At 35.6% G+C, this 17,435-nt stretch overlaps 1 protein-coding gene across 1 annotated transcript in view; it reads left to right on the top strand.

Annotated features, from left to right (window-relative positions):
- LOC150104772 (protein inturned-like) overlaps nt 1–17,435 on the top strand; it is a 369,111-nt gene that overhangs the window by 76,481 nt on the left and 275,195 nt on the right. The window contains exon 8 of the mRNA XM_090395627.1: nt 9,656–9,733. Coding sequence (XP_090251753.1) covers nt 9,656–9,733 — 78 coding nt within the window. The remainder of the gene's footprint in view (nt 1–9,655; nt 9,734–17,435) is intronic.

The following is a 17,435-nucleotide window of genomic DNA, read 5'->3' as shown; positions in this document are numbered from 1 at the left end:
ACTCTGATATAGAGTGTGAAATGAAGGGCTTCACTTCATTCCAACATGGTTAATTTCTCTAACAAAATTACAGACTAATCTTGTTACATTATCCAGAAAATGTAAAGAGTAGTCTGACCAAGGAAAGGAATAAAGGGCACAGAGATATACCTGCTTACAATGGTTGTAATGCCAAAGCACACGATGTTGTGAATGGCTAGAGAAGGTGTTCCACTAAAGATGAAACTTGGATGTAATTGTGATCTGAATTTCCAAGAGCAATAATCACCTATGTGGTAGATCTGGAAGGAGAACTGGTTAAGAAAAGATCCAGCATGTTGGGTGAGTGGAGAGGATTATCAGAAATTCTGGTGAACTGTTTACTTTAGGTCATTGCTTAGAGCAAACTCCTCTGCTTCTGTTTAGCTTAGTCAATGGAATTGGAAAAGGGAGGGAGTTAGAGTTGTGGACATTGAAGTTACTATGGAAGATGAATTTACTGTTAGAGTCATGAGGAATGCAAGAAAACAAGCTTCAAGGATAAGAAGTCAGAGTGGCCAGAATGATTTTTGGAATTGAAGGAATAGTAGCGACAGCAGATGAATGATACATAACGAGGCAAGGAAATCTTAAGATACAGAATGCCAAAAAGTGGAATTTCAAGATTACCCATCTTCTGGAAAGGAATACTGAATCACACAAAAGTATAACTATCACCCTTTGGCAGAAAGAATCATACAGGTTGTAAATTGGATAGTTAAAAAGATTAGAATAAAAATTAGGATTAAAAATATATGGCATGGAATTCACAAATGCGTTACAGAAGCAATGAATATTAAGTGGCTTGAAGAAAGAATTAGATTGTTATTATGGCTTGAGAATAAGTTGATTAAAATTTATAATGATCTCATCGAGCACTGTTGAAGATGCCTGTATTGTTATATGTATATATATGAATGTCATCATCTATTTCCCGAATGTATCCTCAAGAGATGTACAAGAAACTATGACATTACTGCATGATTAAGTTTAGATTATTACTCATTCCCCATCATTTTCCTCCATACAAGTCTTATCTTATCTCCATACAAATCTTATCTTAATACTTATCAGCACTCCAATATTGCCGTATCTAACAATTTGGTCTTTCTTGCTATCTCGACATCAAACACCTGTTGTTTCCTCTCCTATACTGTTCAGGTGACTATGCCATCTGAGTTCTTTTGATTTTTGAATGCTACCAATATCAAGTTATTTCATAATTTCTTTATTTTTCATATGATTCTACCACTGATGCCATTTGTTCTCTTTCATTTTTTCTCAGAACTTGCATCTCATCTATTTAATTTTTTATCAATTTCCTTATTGCTAACTCAACTCTCACATCCATTAGTTAAAATTTGAACACCACCATCTTGTATATAGCTAGTATAGGGTTTTGACTAATTTCTCTCTCTTATTACATATAAATTTATTCATTTGGCTTCTCCCCATGTCAGCTTTGCTAATTTAACTTCACTAAAAATATTGTATCTAAATAGTGAAATGTTTTACTTGTTCTATAGGTTCTTCATTCAGGATGCAGCTGATGTTTCATTATTTTTACCTAGTTTCATTGTTTTCTTTGTTGCAGATTTTCATACCAAATTTATAACAGCAGTTATTTGATTTAGTCAGGGAATTATACAGACTTGTACTGGATTTATTTAGAATCATCATCATAATCATAGAAATTAAAGGACAAGTAAAAGAAATAAAAAGCAGGATACAGCTAGGTTTTTTGAGAGGATGAAAGGTATCTTAAAGGTGTATTCCCATTATTTTGATGGAGGACTTAGAACTTAACTTAAAATATGATTCACAAATTGAAAGTTACTCAGAGAAGAATGGAAAGGAATATGTCCCTCCCACCTCCCATTTGATAAGATCGAGAACAGGTGTACAGAAATCAATGCAGTTACATTATGCATTCCAAATGGCAATGGGCTGGACATATTGCAAGATGTAACAATACAAAATGGCCTAAATTATTGACAGAATAAAGACTTGTGGATGGCATTAGACAGAGGGCAAAAAAAAATTGTTAGAATTTCTAGATTGATGGATTAAAAAAATGAAAATAGAATGGAATGGAGAAGAACATTGCAGGTGAGGTGGGGAGTGCTTTTTCCAGCAGTGGACTTATCCAGATTGAAGAGGAAGAAGATATCGCCATGTGCATAAAGTAAAGAGCTGAGATTAACATATCCAATTTTGATATCAGGCTTAATGCCACTTTCCTTCATAATGCGATTCATCTAGATAATGATAAGACTGGGTATAGTGTGCACCATTATCATACATCTGATTTTACATCAAATAGACTATATATTATTTTATATAATGTTTCATTTATCCCATGTAATTTTATTGTTTTGAACAGTTTTTCTCTGCTTACCTTGTCTATAAAACTTAAGTGAACAATGTCTGATGTTTTTTTCATTAACTATTTGTCATAAAGTGAAAATCTGATCCCAACATCCCCTATTTGGTCTGAACCCATCTTGTTCTGCTCCAAGTTTCTCTTTTACAAGTTTTCTTAGCCTCTTCTCAACTATGCTTGCATAAATTTTACCTAGAACACTTAGTAGGGAAATTCCTGTGTAATTCTCACATTGAGTTTTATTTTCTTCTTTATAGATGTGGACTATGAGAGCTCTATTCCAATCATTCTTAATTTGACCTTCTGACGAAGTTTTCTGAATTACACAGTATAGCCTCTGTAAAACTTATACCTCCATATTTGAGCATTTCTGGTCAAATGTGATCTACTCTAGTTGCTTTTTTCTACATTTCAAGTTTTCAATAACCTTTTCTACCTCAAGTACTGATATTTTCCTGATTGCATTCCACTTGAATATTTTCTACCACTGTTCTGTCACCTATTGTTTCATTTAGCTAGTGTTTTTTTTTATGATGGTACAGTATACTGGCACCATTTAATACTAACAGTGATGTGTTACATATTATTTTTATAATGGGATTTTACAATCGAATTGCTAAGATTCTGGTAACCATTTCTTGAAAATCTTTAGAATGTCTTTTAAACATGTGATGAAAATATATAAAATATTTCAGATTTGGTTTTCTTCAAGGAAATTTTCTGAAGAATAATTTTTCCTTGAAGGCAGTTTTATTTTACTGTGAAAAAGTATTTGCTGGACATGTCTGAGATAAGTTGGGCATTGTAACTATACAATTAGTTTTAATTATTTCTTTTCTTTTTTTCCCTTTAAAGATGTGGCTTATTTAGACATTTTTATTTTGTTAAGGGAGTTATTTGTCTTCATGAAACAAAAGTTTACATCCTTAGGATAAATGAAGTCATTAATATGGTGAGTCAAGTCAGTAATCTGATGTGAAACTTTCATTGATTGGAGTTTCATACATCTGTTAGTTACACCTTTACTGGCAATACAGTGCTAATTTACACATGCCTGACAGCATGTGTAAATTAGCATTGTATTGCCAGTAAAGACATGACAATCTACAAAGAAGCTAGTTGTATTTGTACCAGTTTGGTATTTGTTAACTTTGGAAATAAAAGATTGTCCCTAAATTTTAAAGATGAAAGCTTTGAAAATGTATTTAAAAAGGAACAGTCGCCATATCAGTTTTTTAACTGCTTTTGATGAATTACTTTCTAGTGAAACTTTTTTGTAGATGTGATTTTAGTGCATGAAGAGACTAAAGGCATACAAAATAGTGCTGTCTATGTGCAGTTCTTTCTTTTTATAGCATATTTCTTGAAAACTCCTGTAAACATCCATTGTTATTCTGAAAGATATAAAATACACAGATTTGAAACTGATAACAGATTTTATGTACAAAGGTGAAGTGAACATTTTGCATGACAAGCTTTCTATGCTACAAAGTTTGAATGTACAGATTTTTACAGAGGTTGCACATTGGGACACTTCTAATATTAATCTTCAGAAGAGGTGTGTGAACATGACTAGAGTAACAAAGAGTAAGTTGTTGAGTTGATTTCTTAGAAGTTCTAACAGTAAAGGCATAAATACTAAAGCATCATCAAGGATAAATTAACTAGACACATCAGAGGATATTATCAGTCCAGTAAAATCATTCAGAAAGAGCCATCAGGAACTAACTATCCACTGAGTCAGGTTTCTGTTTCCTAATTCAGGTTATATACCCTAGTTCGGCTCAGAACTTACTTCCATCTGTGTAGTGCAGACAGAAGTAAGTATGGAAGGAAGCATTGGTAAAAGTATTGCAACAAAGTAATAGAAATAGACTAATAGAAATGAAGGGACCTCAGGCCATGACAACATCTTTTGACAGTATGTACCAAGATCCTATGTTAATTCCAGTTACATATAAGATGTCTGTTCTTAATATTGTTGAGTTAGTTGAAACTCAACCACATCACATAGAATCAGAGTCATGTGGAGATAGTTATATATTAGTTCATTATTCTGTATATTGTCTGAATTATCTGCTTCTTGCCAGGTTGCACAAAGTATGATACAAGATATTGAACCTGGTGTCTCACTCTTATTAGAAGGAACTGCAGTTTTACCTTTTGCCAGTCCATCACATCAAAGTAGTAGTGGTTCCACGATGATAATGTCTTGGGATACATCCAGAATGTCTGCTGGTGTTGCGTCAGGCACTTATGAAGTACATGATTAGCAACTTCAACTACAAAGTTAAAATTTCACTCATGAGAAGATACATGAGTCATTTCATTATCCTTGGAGATCCTTGTTACAATATCAGTGTGAGTTCTGCTGTAGATGGTGCATTACCAACTATAACTAGAAGCATCATCCTGTGGAGTTTTTTTTTGATATGTGGCCAGTAGAAGAAAGAATTATTATGGAAGGATTACATTGATTGGTGCAGTGATGACTGCTGCAGAGGATATAGTTGAAGTATTTAATGAGCAATTCATAAAGATATTTTATTCTTGTGAATGTGACATCATGCAGAACGTGAATGCAGTTGGAAGTGAGGAGGAACTGTTAGTAAGTGAGCAGGAGGTATATGAGGAATCGAAAAAGCTTGAGGTTAATAAGGCTGTAGGACTTGTATATTTTCACCACATATTTCGAGGGACTGTTCCGGGGAGTTAACAACAGCTTTTACATATCTCTTTGATGTAAATTTTGCAATAGGCCAATTTCCAAAGGAGTGGAAAGAGGGCAAATTTGTTTTGATTCATAAGGGAGATGATAAGACTAAGGCTTATCATCTCTTTAGGCCAGTCTGTGTGTCTGAAGTTGTGGTTAAAGTGCTAGAGAGGTTAGTTAGGACCAAGAATCAGACACACAGACTGGCCTAAAGAGATGATAAGCCTTAGTCTTATCATCTCCCTTATGAATCAAAACAAATTTGCCCTCTTTCCACTCCTTTGGAAATTGGCCTATTGCAAAATTTACATCAAAGAGATATGTAAAAGCTGTTGTTAACTCCCCGGAACAGTCCCTCGAAATATGTGGTGAAAATATACAAGTCCTACAGCCTTATTAATTAAGGCTGTAGGACTTGTATATCTCTCTCTCTGCTAGAGAGGTTAGTTAGGACCAAGAATCAGAATTGGGTTGACAGTAGGAATTTACCCTTTGATGGTCAACATGGGTTTGTTAAAGAAAGATCATGTTTTACCAGTCTGATTACTTATTATAACAAGGTAACAAATGCATTGGATATGAGGGATGTATATACAATGGTATGTTTAGATTTTTCAAAGGTGTTTGATAAATTGCCACATGACAAGCTGGTAATGAAATTCGAATGGATGGGGCTAGACAGTAGACAGTAGGGGGTGCATTCACCAGCAATCCCCCCCTCACAACAGTATGGGGTTATAAAAACACTATATAACAGGGCAAAATTAATCTGCTCAGATGACAAGGCCCTAACCGCTGAACTAAACTACATCCTCAACACTTTCTTAGCCAATGGCTATAACCCCCAAAAAATCCAAAAAATACTAAAACCAGTAAACCACAACTCCCCTCCACAATAAAGATTACACCAAATCTCTCACCTCCCCTACATCCAGAGTACCTCTGAGAAAATAACCAATATCCTCAAAAAATATGACCTTACTTCTTGTTACAGATCATATAAAAGGTTGGCATCCCTTATCTGCTCTACCAAAGACCAACCACTTCCCCTAGACCTACCTGGTGAATACCAGGTCCCTTGCAGCTGCAAATTGTCCTACTTTGGCCAAACAGGCAGGACAGCAAATATCAGGATTTCAGAACACAAAGACTACATCCGGTTTCACCAGTACAGCCGCTCTGGGCTAGAAGACCATGCCTTAGATACCCACCATAGAATTCGTTGGAAGAAAACCAAAATAATACATCGCAGCCAGTTTAAGTACGAAAGATTATTCAAGGAATCATTAGCAGCTTTAAAAAACATTCCAAATCTCAACAAATTTGGGTGCATGAAACTACCCCAAATTTGGGAGACTTACATTATGAGAACTTCAGCCCAATGGCCAAGACAACCAAATTAGCCCGATTAGGATTAAGAGGGCACCATTAGGACTTTAGGAACAATATTAGTTTCTTGCTTTCTTCCTCATTTGCTTTTGTTAGTGCCTGTGTGCATATACCATATCTTTATGTTCCTGAAGATGGCAACGTGACGTTGCCGAAATATAGAAGTTATCATTAAAGTTGCCTTTAATTAATATACTTTATATGCGTTGTTAATTCCGTAAGCTAATTACCAGTTATGTATGACCAACGTATAAGCCTTGCTACTAGAAATATAATATAATAAATGTATAATAAATATGTATAATATAATGAATATAAGAAACCATGTATTGTATACTTAATTTGTTCTTATTCCAAAGAAGATCATCACACTCTGAAGTAACAATATCAGCAATTATTATTATTATTATTTTACTTTTTTTCTTATCATATCCTTTTGATTTTCCTGCTTAGCATGGAATGAGTACTGGTATCTATTTTTTTACAAAACAAAAAAAAAAAGCACTGTATTTAGCAGTCTTTCAAATTAATTACTCCAGACATCAAGAATGTCATTACCTTTATCATCTCTGATTTCTTTTGCAGTACTCTTTCCTCCATTTTGAAGCTTTTTCAATGGCTTCCAAAATATTTTGACACCTTCATGATATTTGGCTTCCATATTTTTACCAAAGTCTTCCCACAAATTTTACACACTTCTTTGCTTTCTTACATTTTTCTCTGTACTCTTTCTTTGGTCATTTGCTAACTTCATTGCTAGGAACTTTGGATAAACTTCTTTTTAACAACTGTCTTTTTAAGTCTGTCCTTACAAAGAACTTCACCACATACCTCCTTAGCTGAATCAATCCGTTTTCTTCAGAATTTGCAACTGAAACTCCAAGATTCTTGTTTTCAAACTTTCATTTTATAAAGTTCAGTTTACAATTGTTCACCCCTAAAAGCTGCTGACATATTATTACATATTTTTCTTTTTGATATATTTATTCTTATTCTGCTTAAAACTAAGTGATGATCACTTCCAGTTTCAGATTCCTTGTATACTCTTGTATCCTGAATCACCTTAAAGATATTGCTATCAACAATGACTTAGTCAATAAGACTTATTTTTTTCCTGTCTTCTCTCCATGTGAATCTGTGCACACAATTTTTATATTGACACAGGGTATTAGTGATGACTAATCTATGTCCAGAACATAAATCCAGCAGGTACTTTTCCATTATTAGTTCTGCATTTTCCTGCAGGTTTTTCCAAAATGTTTATATATTCTGGGATTCATTACCTCCCTTACTGTTTAGTCCAACAAGGACTAACTTTCTGTTTTCTTTATGTGAGCTGTTTTTTCTAATGATTTGATAGATTCCTCCATTCCTTCCTTAGTAGAACCTTCTATGAGACCATAAGCAGAAATATGTTTCATCGTCCAATTCCCCAGTGTGAAATTTGCTGACATAATTGCACTTGAAATTGTCTGCCAGTCAAGAAGTTTATCTTCATATTGTTTTATATTGCTGTCATTACTCTTCCTTTCCTTGGTCACTGTTGTCTGAATATATTTCACCTGTTTTAGTCTTTTTTTTTTTTTTTTGTCTCATTAGCACCAATTATGCCCATACGGTATTTCTCTCTGTAGTTCAATTTCCTTTCTGTTGATATTTTTTATGTTGCTGGTGCCTGTCTCTTCACTTTTTCTGAGGTATTTGTCCCATTAGATGATTCACCACTGTGCGTGCTTGTTTCCTGATAAAAAGTAGCTAAGGCCTTATTAAACCAATGACACCCCATCTGGCATGAAATATCAACATGTTGTACCACCATTTTTATTTCTGGTTTAAACCAGTTCAGAATAGAGTTTGGTCATCTAACTCTCAAATTGCTAACCAAAACTTGTTTGTTCAGTATCCATTGGGTATGTACTAATGGAATGCGCTACAGGAAGATGATTGAACATAAGGTCAGAAGCCCAGTCAGTTCTCTACATTCCTTAAAAGTTATGTGGAAGTCTCCTTCCAGTTATCTGACTTTTTCCCTTCATTTCATTTGTTGTGTGTGTGTGTGTGTGAATATCTATATTGTAAATAAAATGAAAAATAAGAATATTAAAAATTAGGAAAAGGATGTGAAAGAAATGAACGGAAAAAAGAAGTTAGAGTATGAATGTTAATGTATACAAGCCATCCTATACATTGAGTTTATCAGGCATTGATTTATTTGATTTCAGGCTATAGGCTATTGTTATGGTATAGGTTTCATTTACTATAAAAATATAAATATAGGTTTAGCTTTTTTTTTTTTTTAAGTTTATTTATAGAGTTTCTTTTGTTACTGTCCAGAAGGTTGTTTTCTGTTGGAAGGTCCGTTGTAATAATAAATCATACAGTTTTTCTGTGGTGGTTGTGATATGACATTTTTAAATGTTGAATACTCTGTCTTTATAAAATTTCTTAAATTTTATAAGGATGGCATTTTGTAAAAAAAAAAAATTAACAAAAGAACAGCACATCGCTTTAATATTAATTGGTATGCAGCATTCAATGTAGAAACTAAAGAGATAAACCGCTATTTTTGAAAGCCAAATAATTAAGTGATGAGTCAAAAATTTTCTTTTCCTCATAACTTGCTAAAATTTTAACATCTTATTGTGTACTGTTTTTTTTATTTTATTTTTTATGCTACTTATCAGACCTTGTAATAGTTAATAAAAATTTGAATACTGTTACTTTATCATTACTGTGTATTAACAGCGACTTATCTGAATACGTGTATATTCTTTGATAACAACTTTGATATATAGGCAAAACATTGAGGAATTAGTAACTTCTATTAATTATTAAATTAAATAACATTTAATCTATAAAGCAGCTATCTCCTGACTTTGCAGTATGAAGTTTAAAAAGAGATCATATTAAAACATGAATAACCATATATTATAAGTGGCTATAAATTGTTTCAAATTCTGAAATATAAAGATAGTAGCAATCATTCTTTCTACTACAGTACTAACTCGAGCATGGTATCAGATCTAGTATTAAGCTTAACATCATCAGTAGTCAGAAGTTTGAGGTAATATAAAGTACTATAAATTTAACAATACGTTTTTAATCTTAACATTTTTCACAATTATATATATATATATTTATTTTTATTTAAGTGCTTCTTCATTGGAAGTTCGTAATATCACTGATAATGTTGCTAGATTGCTGAAATACCAATTCCAAAATCTTGGCAGGTAAGATTGTTTCAAAAATATTTTTATATAATTTTTTATAATGCATTCAAATTGGAAGAATTAAATATTAGTTTTAATTCTTTCCTAGTGTGTTTTACTCCATTAAGCCTCTAACTTACTCATTGCTTAAATGCATAGTTAAAATGTTATATTTTACGATAATAGATTTCCAACTTAGTACACAGAATTTGGTCTACCTACCATCCTCTGTAATTGTGTTCCCAGCTTCCTCTCTGGTCAATCATTGCATATCATGGCTGATGGTTTCTTCTTCAAGCTTCACCACCAATGCAAGAGTACTACAGAACTGTGTCCTATCACCTTCCCTCTTTCTCATTTACGTAAATGAATTACTCTCAATCACCACTAATCCTATCCACAGTTTTGCAGATGACAGTACTCTCCATTCATCCTACTCATTTGACTAACCATGCAGTGTGCTCATATCTCAAGATCAACATCATCTACAACTAGTACCTTAAACATTGATCTTAATACTGTCCTTCAACTAGGTGAGAATAATCTGGTCATGTTCATTGACACCAAATTCAGTTTGTCACTTCTCTCTCAAAAGAAATCTCAGCTCATATTCCCTTATCCTCAGTAATACACAAATCACCAGACAAGATCAGAACTCTCTGCTTGGACTAGTCATTCTCTCTTTCATTCAAGATACTATTTTACATCCAGCCAACTCTTAACTATATACAGATCCCAGATCTACCTGTGCTTAGAATACTGCTCACATGTTTGGGGTGGAGCACCTAAAACTTCTCCTGTCCAGAGGATAGAAATTTGGCTCACAGTTGATCCTTTTCTTACAGATTCACTTCTAACTCTGTCTCACATAGAGATTCATTGCTTTGATTCCAGGTTCTATTCTACTGGTACTTCAATGGTCATTGTTCAGCTGAACTGGCAACCATTATTCCTCCACTTTCTGTTGCACTGAACCTACTTTTCCTCTTCCTCTTTTATCCAGCTACCTCTCTCTCTCTCCTCTGTAACAGCCTACTGCAAGAAGTATTTCCAAACAGATACAGCCTGCAACCCTTCAAAAAAAAAAAAAAAGTAAAAAAACTTTTATCTCAGTCATCACTTACACACTAGACATGTCACTCATAACTCTGATTCTTACAATAGATTCTAAACATATTTATAATAAAAAAAGAAAACAAACCTATCAATCAGTTATTTAAAAGTTTCTGAGCAACCCATGATTGTCTCTGAAACAGCAGTGCATACATAACCATCATGGGCTTCTACTTGCCCTTTGTATAACCATTTATAGGCTTCTTTATTTGTCTCCATCTTTCTCTGTTGAAGACTTTCTGATGTCAGTGTTCTCCGGCCATCTCCACTAGTTCATCCTTCCATTTTCTCTCTGGTCATCCAGACGTTCATCTTTTATCATATGGATGCCACTGGGATATTTTCTTTGTCCATCTATCACTGTTCATCTGTGCAATATGTCCTGCCCATCTCCATCTTGATTTTATCTTCATTCCTAATTTGGTTTGATGCTTAATGTTTAGCATGGTTCTCTCCATTCTGCACTCAGTTTTCCTTGTTCTGTCCAGTATTTGTTTGGTTATTGGACATGTCCCTGATCCATATGTCATAGTTAGATCTTTTTTTTGGTCCTTGGTAAATGTGGCAGTCGAGTTAAGCTAGTCTAGAAAACGTGTTTTTAAAGTTAAATATAGTGTGGCTTTTTGTCACAAATTGTGCTAAAATTGTGCATCGGTTAGAAACAAGTGTCCTTCAGTGGTATTATTGTTTAGAACTGTGTTGTATATATTGTGTTTTCACTGCCGTTTGTTTCACTATATCAACGTGTAAAGATGGCGTCCAACAAGAAACGTACGTCAGCGGCGCGCAGGACTTCTACTATTACACGAAAGGCTGGCTCAGCGTTAGATTTTTCGCAATGGATGCGTTGCGGAAACTGCTACATGTATGCACCGAAAAATGTGAAGGATCTGTGGTCAGTCTGGCAAAATGAAAAGAAAGAAAATGTCGACGTATGTGAGAAGTGTCGGGATAGGCTGGAGCGTTTAGGAATGGAAGCTGACATCGGGACCGTAGCGGAAGAACTTCGGCGGGAGTTTATGAAAATGAAAAATGACCTTCATCTTCTTCATGAGGAAGTGGAAGTGATCGGTAAGGAGATACTGGAAGTTAAAGCTGAGTTTAATGTGTTAAACAGAGAAATTAGGACTATAGAGATTACTTTAGCTGAAGTAACTAGAACAGGATTACATATGGGTGAGTCTTTGGTGAATGATTCAGTAATAAATAGTATGGGAGTGATTGGGAGTCAACATAATAAAACCACAAGTGGCCAAGAAGAAATGAGATGTAGTGAGAGTGGGGGGGTAAGTAATAGAGAGTTGAGTAATGAAGCTGGGAGAGTCATGCTGAATAGTGTAGAGAATGAGTCCATGAGTGTGAACTTGAATGAAGTTAATAGTGGTAAAATATATGGTGATTCTATGATTAAGGGTATGGAGAGTGGTATGCATGAGGAGTGCTTGGCTGATGGTACAATAGAAAGAGTGGCTTTAGCAATAAAGAGAGGGCATGAAACAGACAAGATGATAGTTATGGTGGGTACGAATGACCTGAGAGGTAGTATAAATCGGGTAGGAAAAGATTTAAGAACATTATTAGATATTGTGAAGAGGAAAAGTGTCAATGGGAGAATAGTGTGTGTGCTGCCTCGTTTTGACAATTACGAGTTAAGTAGACGAGCAATGATAATGAATGATATGATTGCAAGAATGTGCAGAAAAAGAGGTCTGGAGTTTGTTGATGTTTGGAGTGTGTTTGAAGGAAAAAGGCAGTTGTATGCTAGAGATGGACTGCATCTTAACATGGAAGGACATAAGAGATTGAAGAAGTTATTGTTTTCTGAACAGGTTGAAGTTATTGGGCAGGGAAACCAATATTGAAAAGGTTGAGTGTAAGAGAGAGAAACTTTAGCACTGATTGTGTATTTATTGATCCTTATAGGCAGAATAAATTGCAGAAGAGAGGGGGAAAAATCGGCATAGGACTACGGTAGTTAGTGACTTATATATCAGTTCTAAAGCCGGTACAAGATCTAGAGGGAATCTGCAATTTTTGTATACCAATGCTAGAAGCATTAGAAATAAGAGAGAAGAATTTTTGGCATTAGTCAGTGAAATCTCACCAAAAGTTGTAGGCATTAGTGAAACTTGGCTGTCAGCAGAAGATGTGGTCACTGGAATTGAATGTGATGGGTACAGTATTTTCAGGGAGGATAGAGAAGATAGAACAGGAGGAGGAGTACTGTTGATGATAGCTGATGTGTTGCAGCCAAAGAAAGTAGTATATCATGATGATAGACATGTGAATGAGAGTTCATTTGAGGCAGTCTGGTGCGAAATAGTGACCAACGCAACCAAATATACAGTTGGATGCTGCTATAGGCCAGGGAGTACAGGGGGAGATATTGAATTCATGCATCAGCAACTTAGTGCAATGAGTGAAGGCTTAGTGATTATTATGGGGGATTTTAATTATGGTGATATCAATTGGAAGGAGGAAATATCACGTAGCAAAAAGGAAATGGAGTTCATACATCTTCTACGAGATAATTACTTGAAACAGCACGTAACTGAAGGGACACGTGGTGTGAGAGTGTTGGACCTGGTTATTGGTTCAGAGGTTATGTGCATAAGTAAGGTGACCTCGTTACCTCCAGTTGGTGAAAGCGATCATGTGGTATTGACTTGGGAGGTTGCAAAATCTGTGAATTTTTCTATTAAGAAGGGGTATGTACGAAACTACAGGTTAGGCAATTATAACAAGCTTCGGAGTGAGCTTGCAGCCATCCCATGGCAGAACATATTGCAAGGGAAAGATGTTAGCAGTGCTTGGGATAAAATCAGTGGGTATCTGAGGAAAGCAATATCAGATTGTGTCCCCATGGTCAGGAGGTTAAACAAGGCAGGCATTAGATGGATGAGCAGTAGTATCAAGCTTGAACTACAAAAAAAGAAAATGTTATGGAGAATTTACAAGGAGAAGGGCGATCAGGACACCCATGAGCAGTACAAGGCTCAAGCTAGGAAGGTTACCAGCATAGTAAGAAAAGCTAAATCAGATTATGAGAAGACCTTAGCCAAAGAGATCAAGGGTAATCCCAAAGAGTTTTTCCGCTATGTGGCAAGTAAGAGGAAGAATGACTTCGGAAGGATAACCTTAGTGGGTGCTGATGGTATTGAGGTGACAAAATCAGATGTAATAGTCGAGTTACTGAGTGATCACTTCTCAAAAGTCTATCACCCAAGTGAGGATATCTCTATACCTATAGCAATACCTAATGTGAGAATTGAAGCTAAAGAATCAGCGGTATTAAATATATTGCGAAACTTAAATGCAAACACTGCGGTAGGCTTAGATGGAATATCAGCTCGGGTGTTGCGTGAATGTGCAAATGAATTGTCAACCCCTCTTACCTGGATATTTAATTTAAGTTTGAACTCTGGTATGGTCCCTAGGGAGTGGAAGTTAGGCAAAGTGGTTCCTTTGCATAAGGGTGGCTCTAAAACTGCAGTATTGAATTACAGACCAATCACCATCTCAGGAGTAGTGGTAAAAGTATTGGAAAAGTTGGTTAAAGACAAAATTCAAGAATGGGTGGATCAGGATATGATACTCTATAGAGGCCAACATGGTTTTGTTAAAGGTAGATCCTGCCTTAGCAATCTATTAACTATCCATAATAGAATAACATCAGAGTTGGACAAAGGAACTGGCTACACAGTGGTACTTCTGGATTTTGCTAAGGCTTTTGACAGGATACCCCATAGAACACTGTTACGCAAATTGGAGCAGATGGGAATGGATATTAAATTGGTGATATGGATAGGAGAATGGCTCAGGGAGAGATACCATAAGGTGGTGTATGGAGGAGCCGAGTCCAGAATGAGGCAGGTGACCAGTGGTGTGCCTCAGGGCTCTGTGCTTGGGCCAATGTTGTTTAATTTGTATATAAATGATATAGGAAACGGCTTAAAGGGAGATATTCAGTTGTTTGCTGATGATGCAAAGTTGTGTAGTGCAATAAAAAATCAAGCTGATGTTGAAAGTTTGCAGGAGGATTTAAATAAGCTGGTAAAATGGGCAAAAGAAAATGGATGTCAGTTCAATGTGTAAAAGTGTAAAGTCTTGCATTTTGGGATTAAAAGATTACCAGCTGTGTACTACATAGATGGAAAGGTACTCCAAGAGATTGATGAGGCTAGGGACTTAGGGGTATTGGTAGATAAGGAGATGAAGTTCAGAGGACACATTGCTAAGGTGTCCAAGATTGCACATAGGATTACTTGGTTGTTGAGGAACACACTGACATCCAGAGATAAAGAGGTTATTATTCCCCTTTATAAAGCATTGATACTTCCACATTTGGATTACTGTGCTCAGGTCTGGTCACCTGGATTCCTTGGAGATGAGGAGGCTGTGGAGAGGGTTCAGAGAAGAGTGACCAAGTTGGTGAGTGATATAAAAAATGCTCCCTACATTGATAGATTGAGAGCTTGTGGATTGCAGAGATTGGCTGATAGGCGAAGAAGAGGGGATATGATAGAAACATTCAAATTACTAAAAGGTTTTTATAGGATTGATGCAGGGGAAATGTTTCAGCTGTGTGATAGTGATGGAAGAACAAGAGGTCATCTCTGGAAATTAAAGAAGAGTGTGGTTAACAAAGGTGTCAGAACAAGGTTTTTTGCCTGGAGGGTGGTGAATGAGTGGAATTCATTGCCTGACTTTGTTGTGAGCTCTTCATCTGTAAATGAATTCAAGAAGAGATATGACAGATATTGTTTTGCTAGTTTGGGTCTCCCGCGATGAGTCTACTGACTCCATGGAGATACCCGTAATAATAATAATAATAATAATAATGATTGTGAGACATACAAAAATATTTTGGGAAAATTTGGAGAAAAGAGCAAAGCTAATAATAATGGCAAATATCTGTTGGATTTCTGCTCAGGACATGGATTGGTTATTACTAACACCATGTTCCAACAATAAAAATGTGCACAAATTCACATGGAGAGAAGAGGCTAGAAATAAGAAAAGTCTCATTGACTATGTTATTGTTGATAGTGATGTTTTCTCCCTGGTGCAGGACACCAGAGTGTACAGAGGATTTGAAATTGGAAGTGATCACTATTTAGTCTTGAGCAGGATAAAATTGAATTTCATATTGAAAAGAATAACATGTAAGAAAGTTTTAAAGCGAATAAAAGTTGAGCAGCTCTCAGATGTGAACTGTAGACTAAAATACACAAAGATTATTGAAGAAAAAATGAAAGAGTTTGAGAACAGGAATCAAACCTTGGAGATTCAGTGGCAAACTCTGAAGTAAACATTGATTGATTCTGCCAGAGAGGCATGTGGTGAGGTTGTCCGTAAGGATAAAAAAAATCAGAACTCCCTGGCGGACACAGGAAGTTAAAGAGACAGTGAAGGAAAAGAAGAAAGCATATCAAAAGTTCCTGTCAAATAAGTCAGCTTGTGCTCTTAGAGAATACAGAGACAAATGCAAGAATGCTAAACACTGTGTAAAACTAGCTAAACAAAAGTCATTGGAGGACTTTGGCAAGAATATAGAAAATATATATCAAGAAGGTGGCAAAATATTCTTGAGGTTGTTGAAAAAGCTTAGGAATGGAGGAAAGAGTGCTGTAAAAGGAGTTAGAGATGATAAAGGTGACATGAAAACAGGAGAAAAAGATATCCTTGAGTTATGGAGTAATTACTTTGAAAAACTGCTAAATGAAACAAGCAGTGATGACAGCACAGTGATTAAAAAAAAAACACTGACCATGCATGCAGTCAGGAATACATATCCATACTTGAAGTAGAAAAAGCCGTCAAAGGCTTGCAATGTGGAAAGACAGCAGGAGTAGATGATATTCGGCCAGAAATGCTGAAGTATGGTGGTATAAGAGTCTTACAGTGGCTACACTGCATAGTTCAGAAAGCCTGGACGGAGGGACGAATTCCTGATGAATGGAGTAGAGCTCTAATAGTACCCATATATAAAAAGGGAAATAAAACTGAATGTGAGAATTACAGAGGTATTTCCCTACTGAGTGTTCCTGGCAAGATCTATGCAAGTATACTTGAGAAACGGTTGAGAAGAATTGTGGAAGGAAAGCTTGGTGAAGAACAAGCTGGATTCAGGCCAAATAGAGGCTGTCAGGATCAGATCTTCACTTTACGACAAATAGTCGAGAAAGCATGGGAATATAACAAAGATCTGTATTTAAGTTTTGTCGATTTGGAAAAGGCATATGACAAGGTGCCAAGAGAGAAGCTATTCAATACGCTGCAGTTATATGGTGTCAATGGGTCATTATATCAAGCAATACTTTGTCTTTATTTGAATTGTAAGTCAGCAGTTAGAATTGAAGGAAGTACAGGAAGATGGTTTAATGTTAAATCTGGTGTGAGACAAGGATGTACATTATCCCCTCTGTTATTCGTTATCTATATGGATCACATTATGAAGGAAAGTGGTATTAAACATGATATCAAAATTGGAGATGTTAATGTCAGCTCTTTGCTTTATGCGGATGATGTTATACTTCTAAATAAATCCGCTACAAGTCTGCAAGATTCTCTGACTAAATTGAATAGCTGTTGTAATAGATATGGTATG

Source organism: Typopeltis vanoorti, chromosome 7, assembly GCF_054136105.1.
Source record: "Typopeltis vanoorti isolate ZY-2024b chromosome 7, IOZ_Tvanoo_1.0, whole genome shotgun sequence".
In the NCBI taxonomy this organism is placed as follows: domain Eukaryota; kingdom Metazoa; phylum Arthropoda; class Arachnida; order Uropygi; family Thelyphonidae; genus Typopeltis; species Typopeltis vanoorti.
Note: the sequence above shows the minus strand (reverse complement) of the source record. Positions and strands in the feature narration are given on the sequence as shown.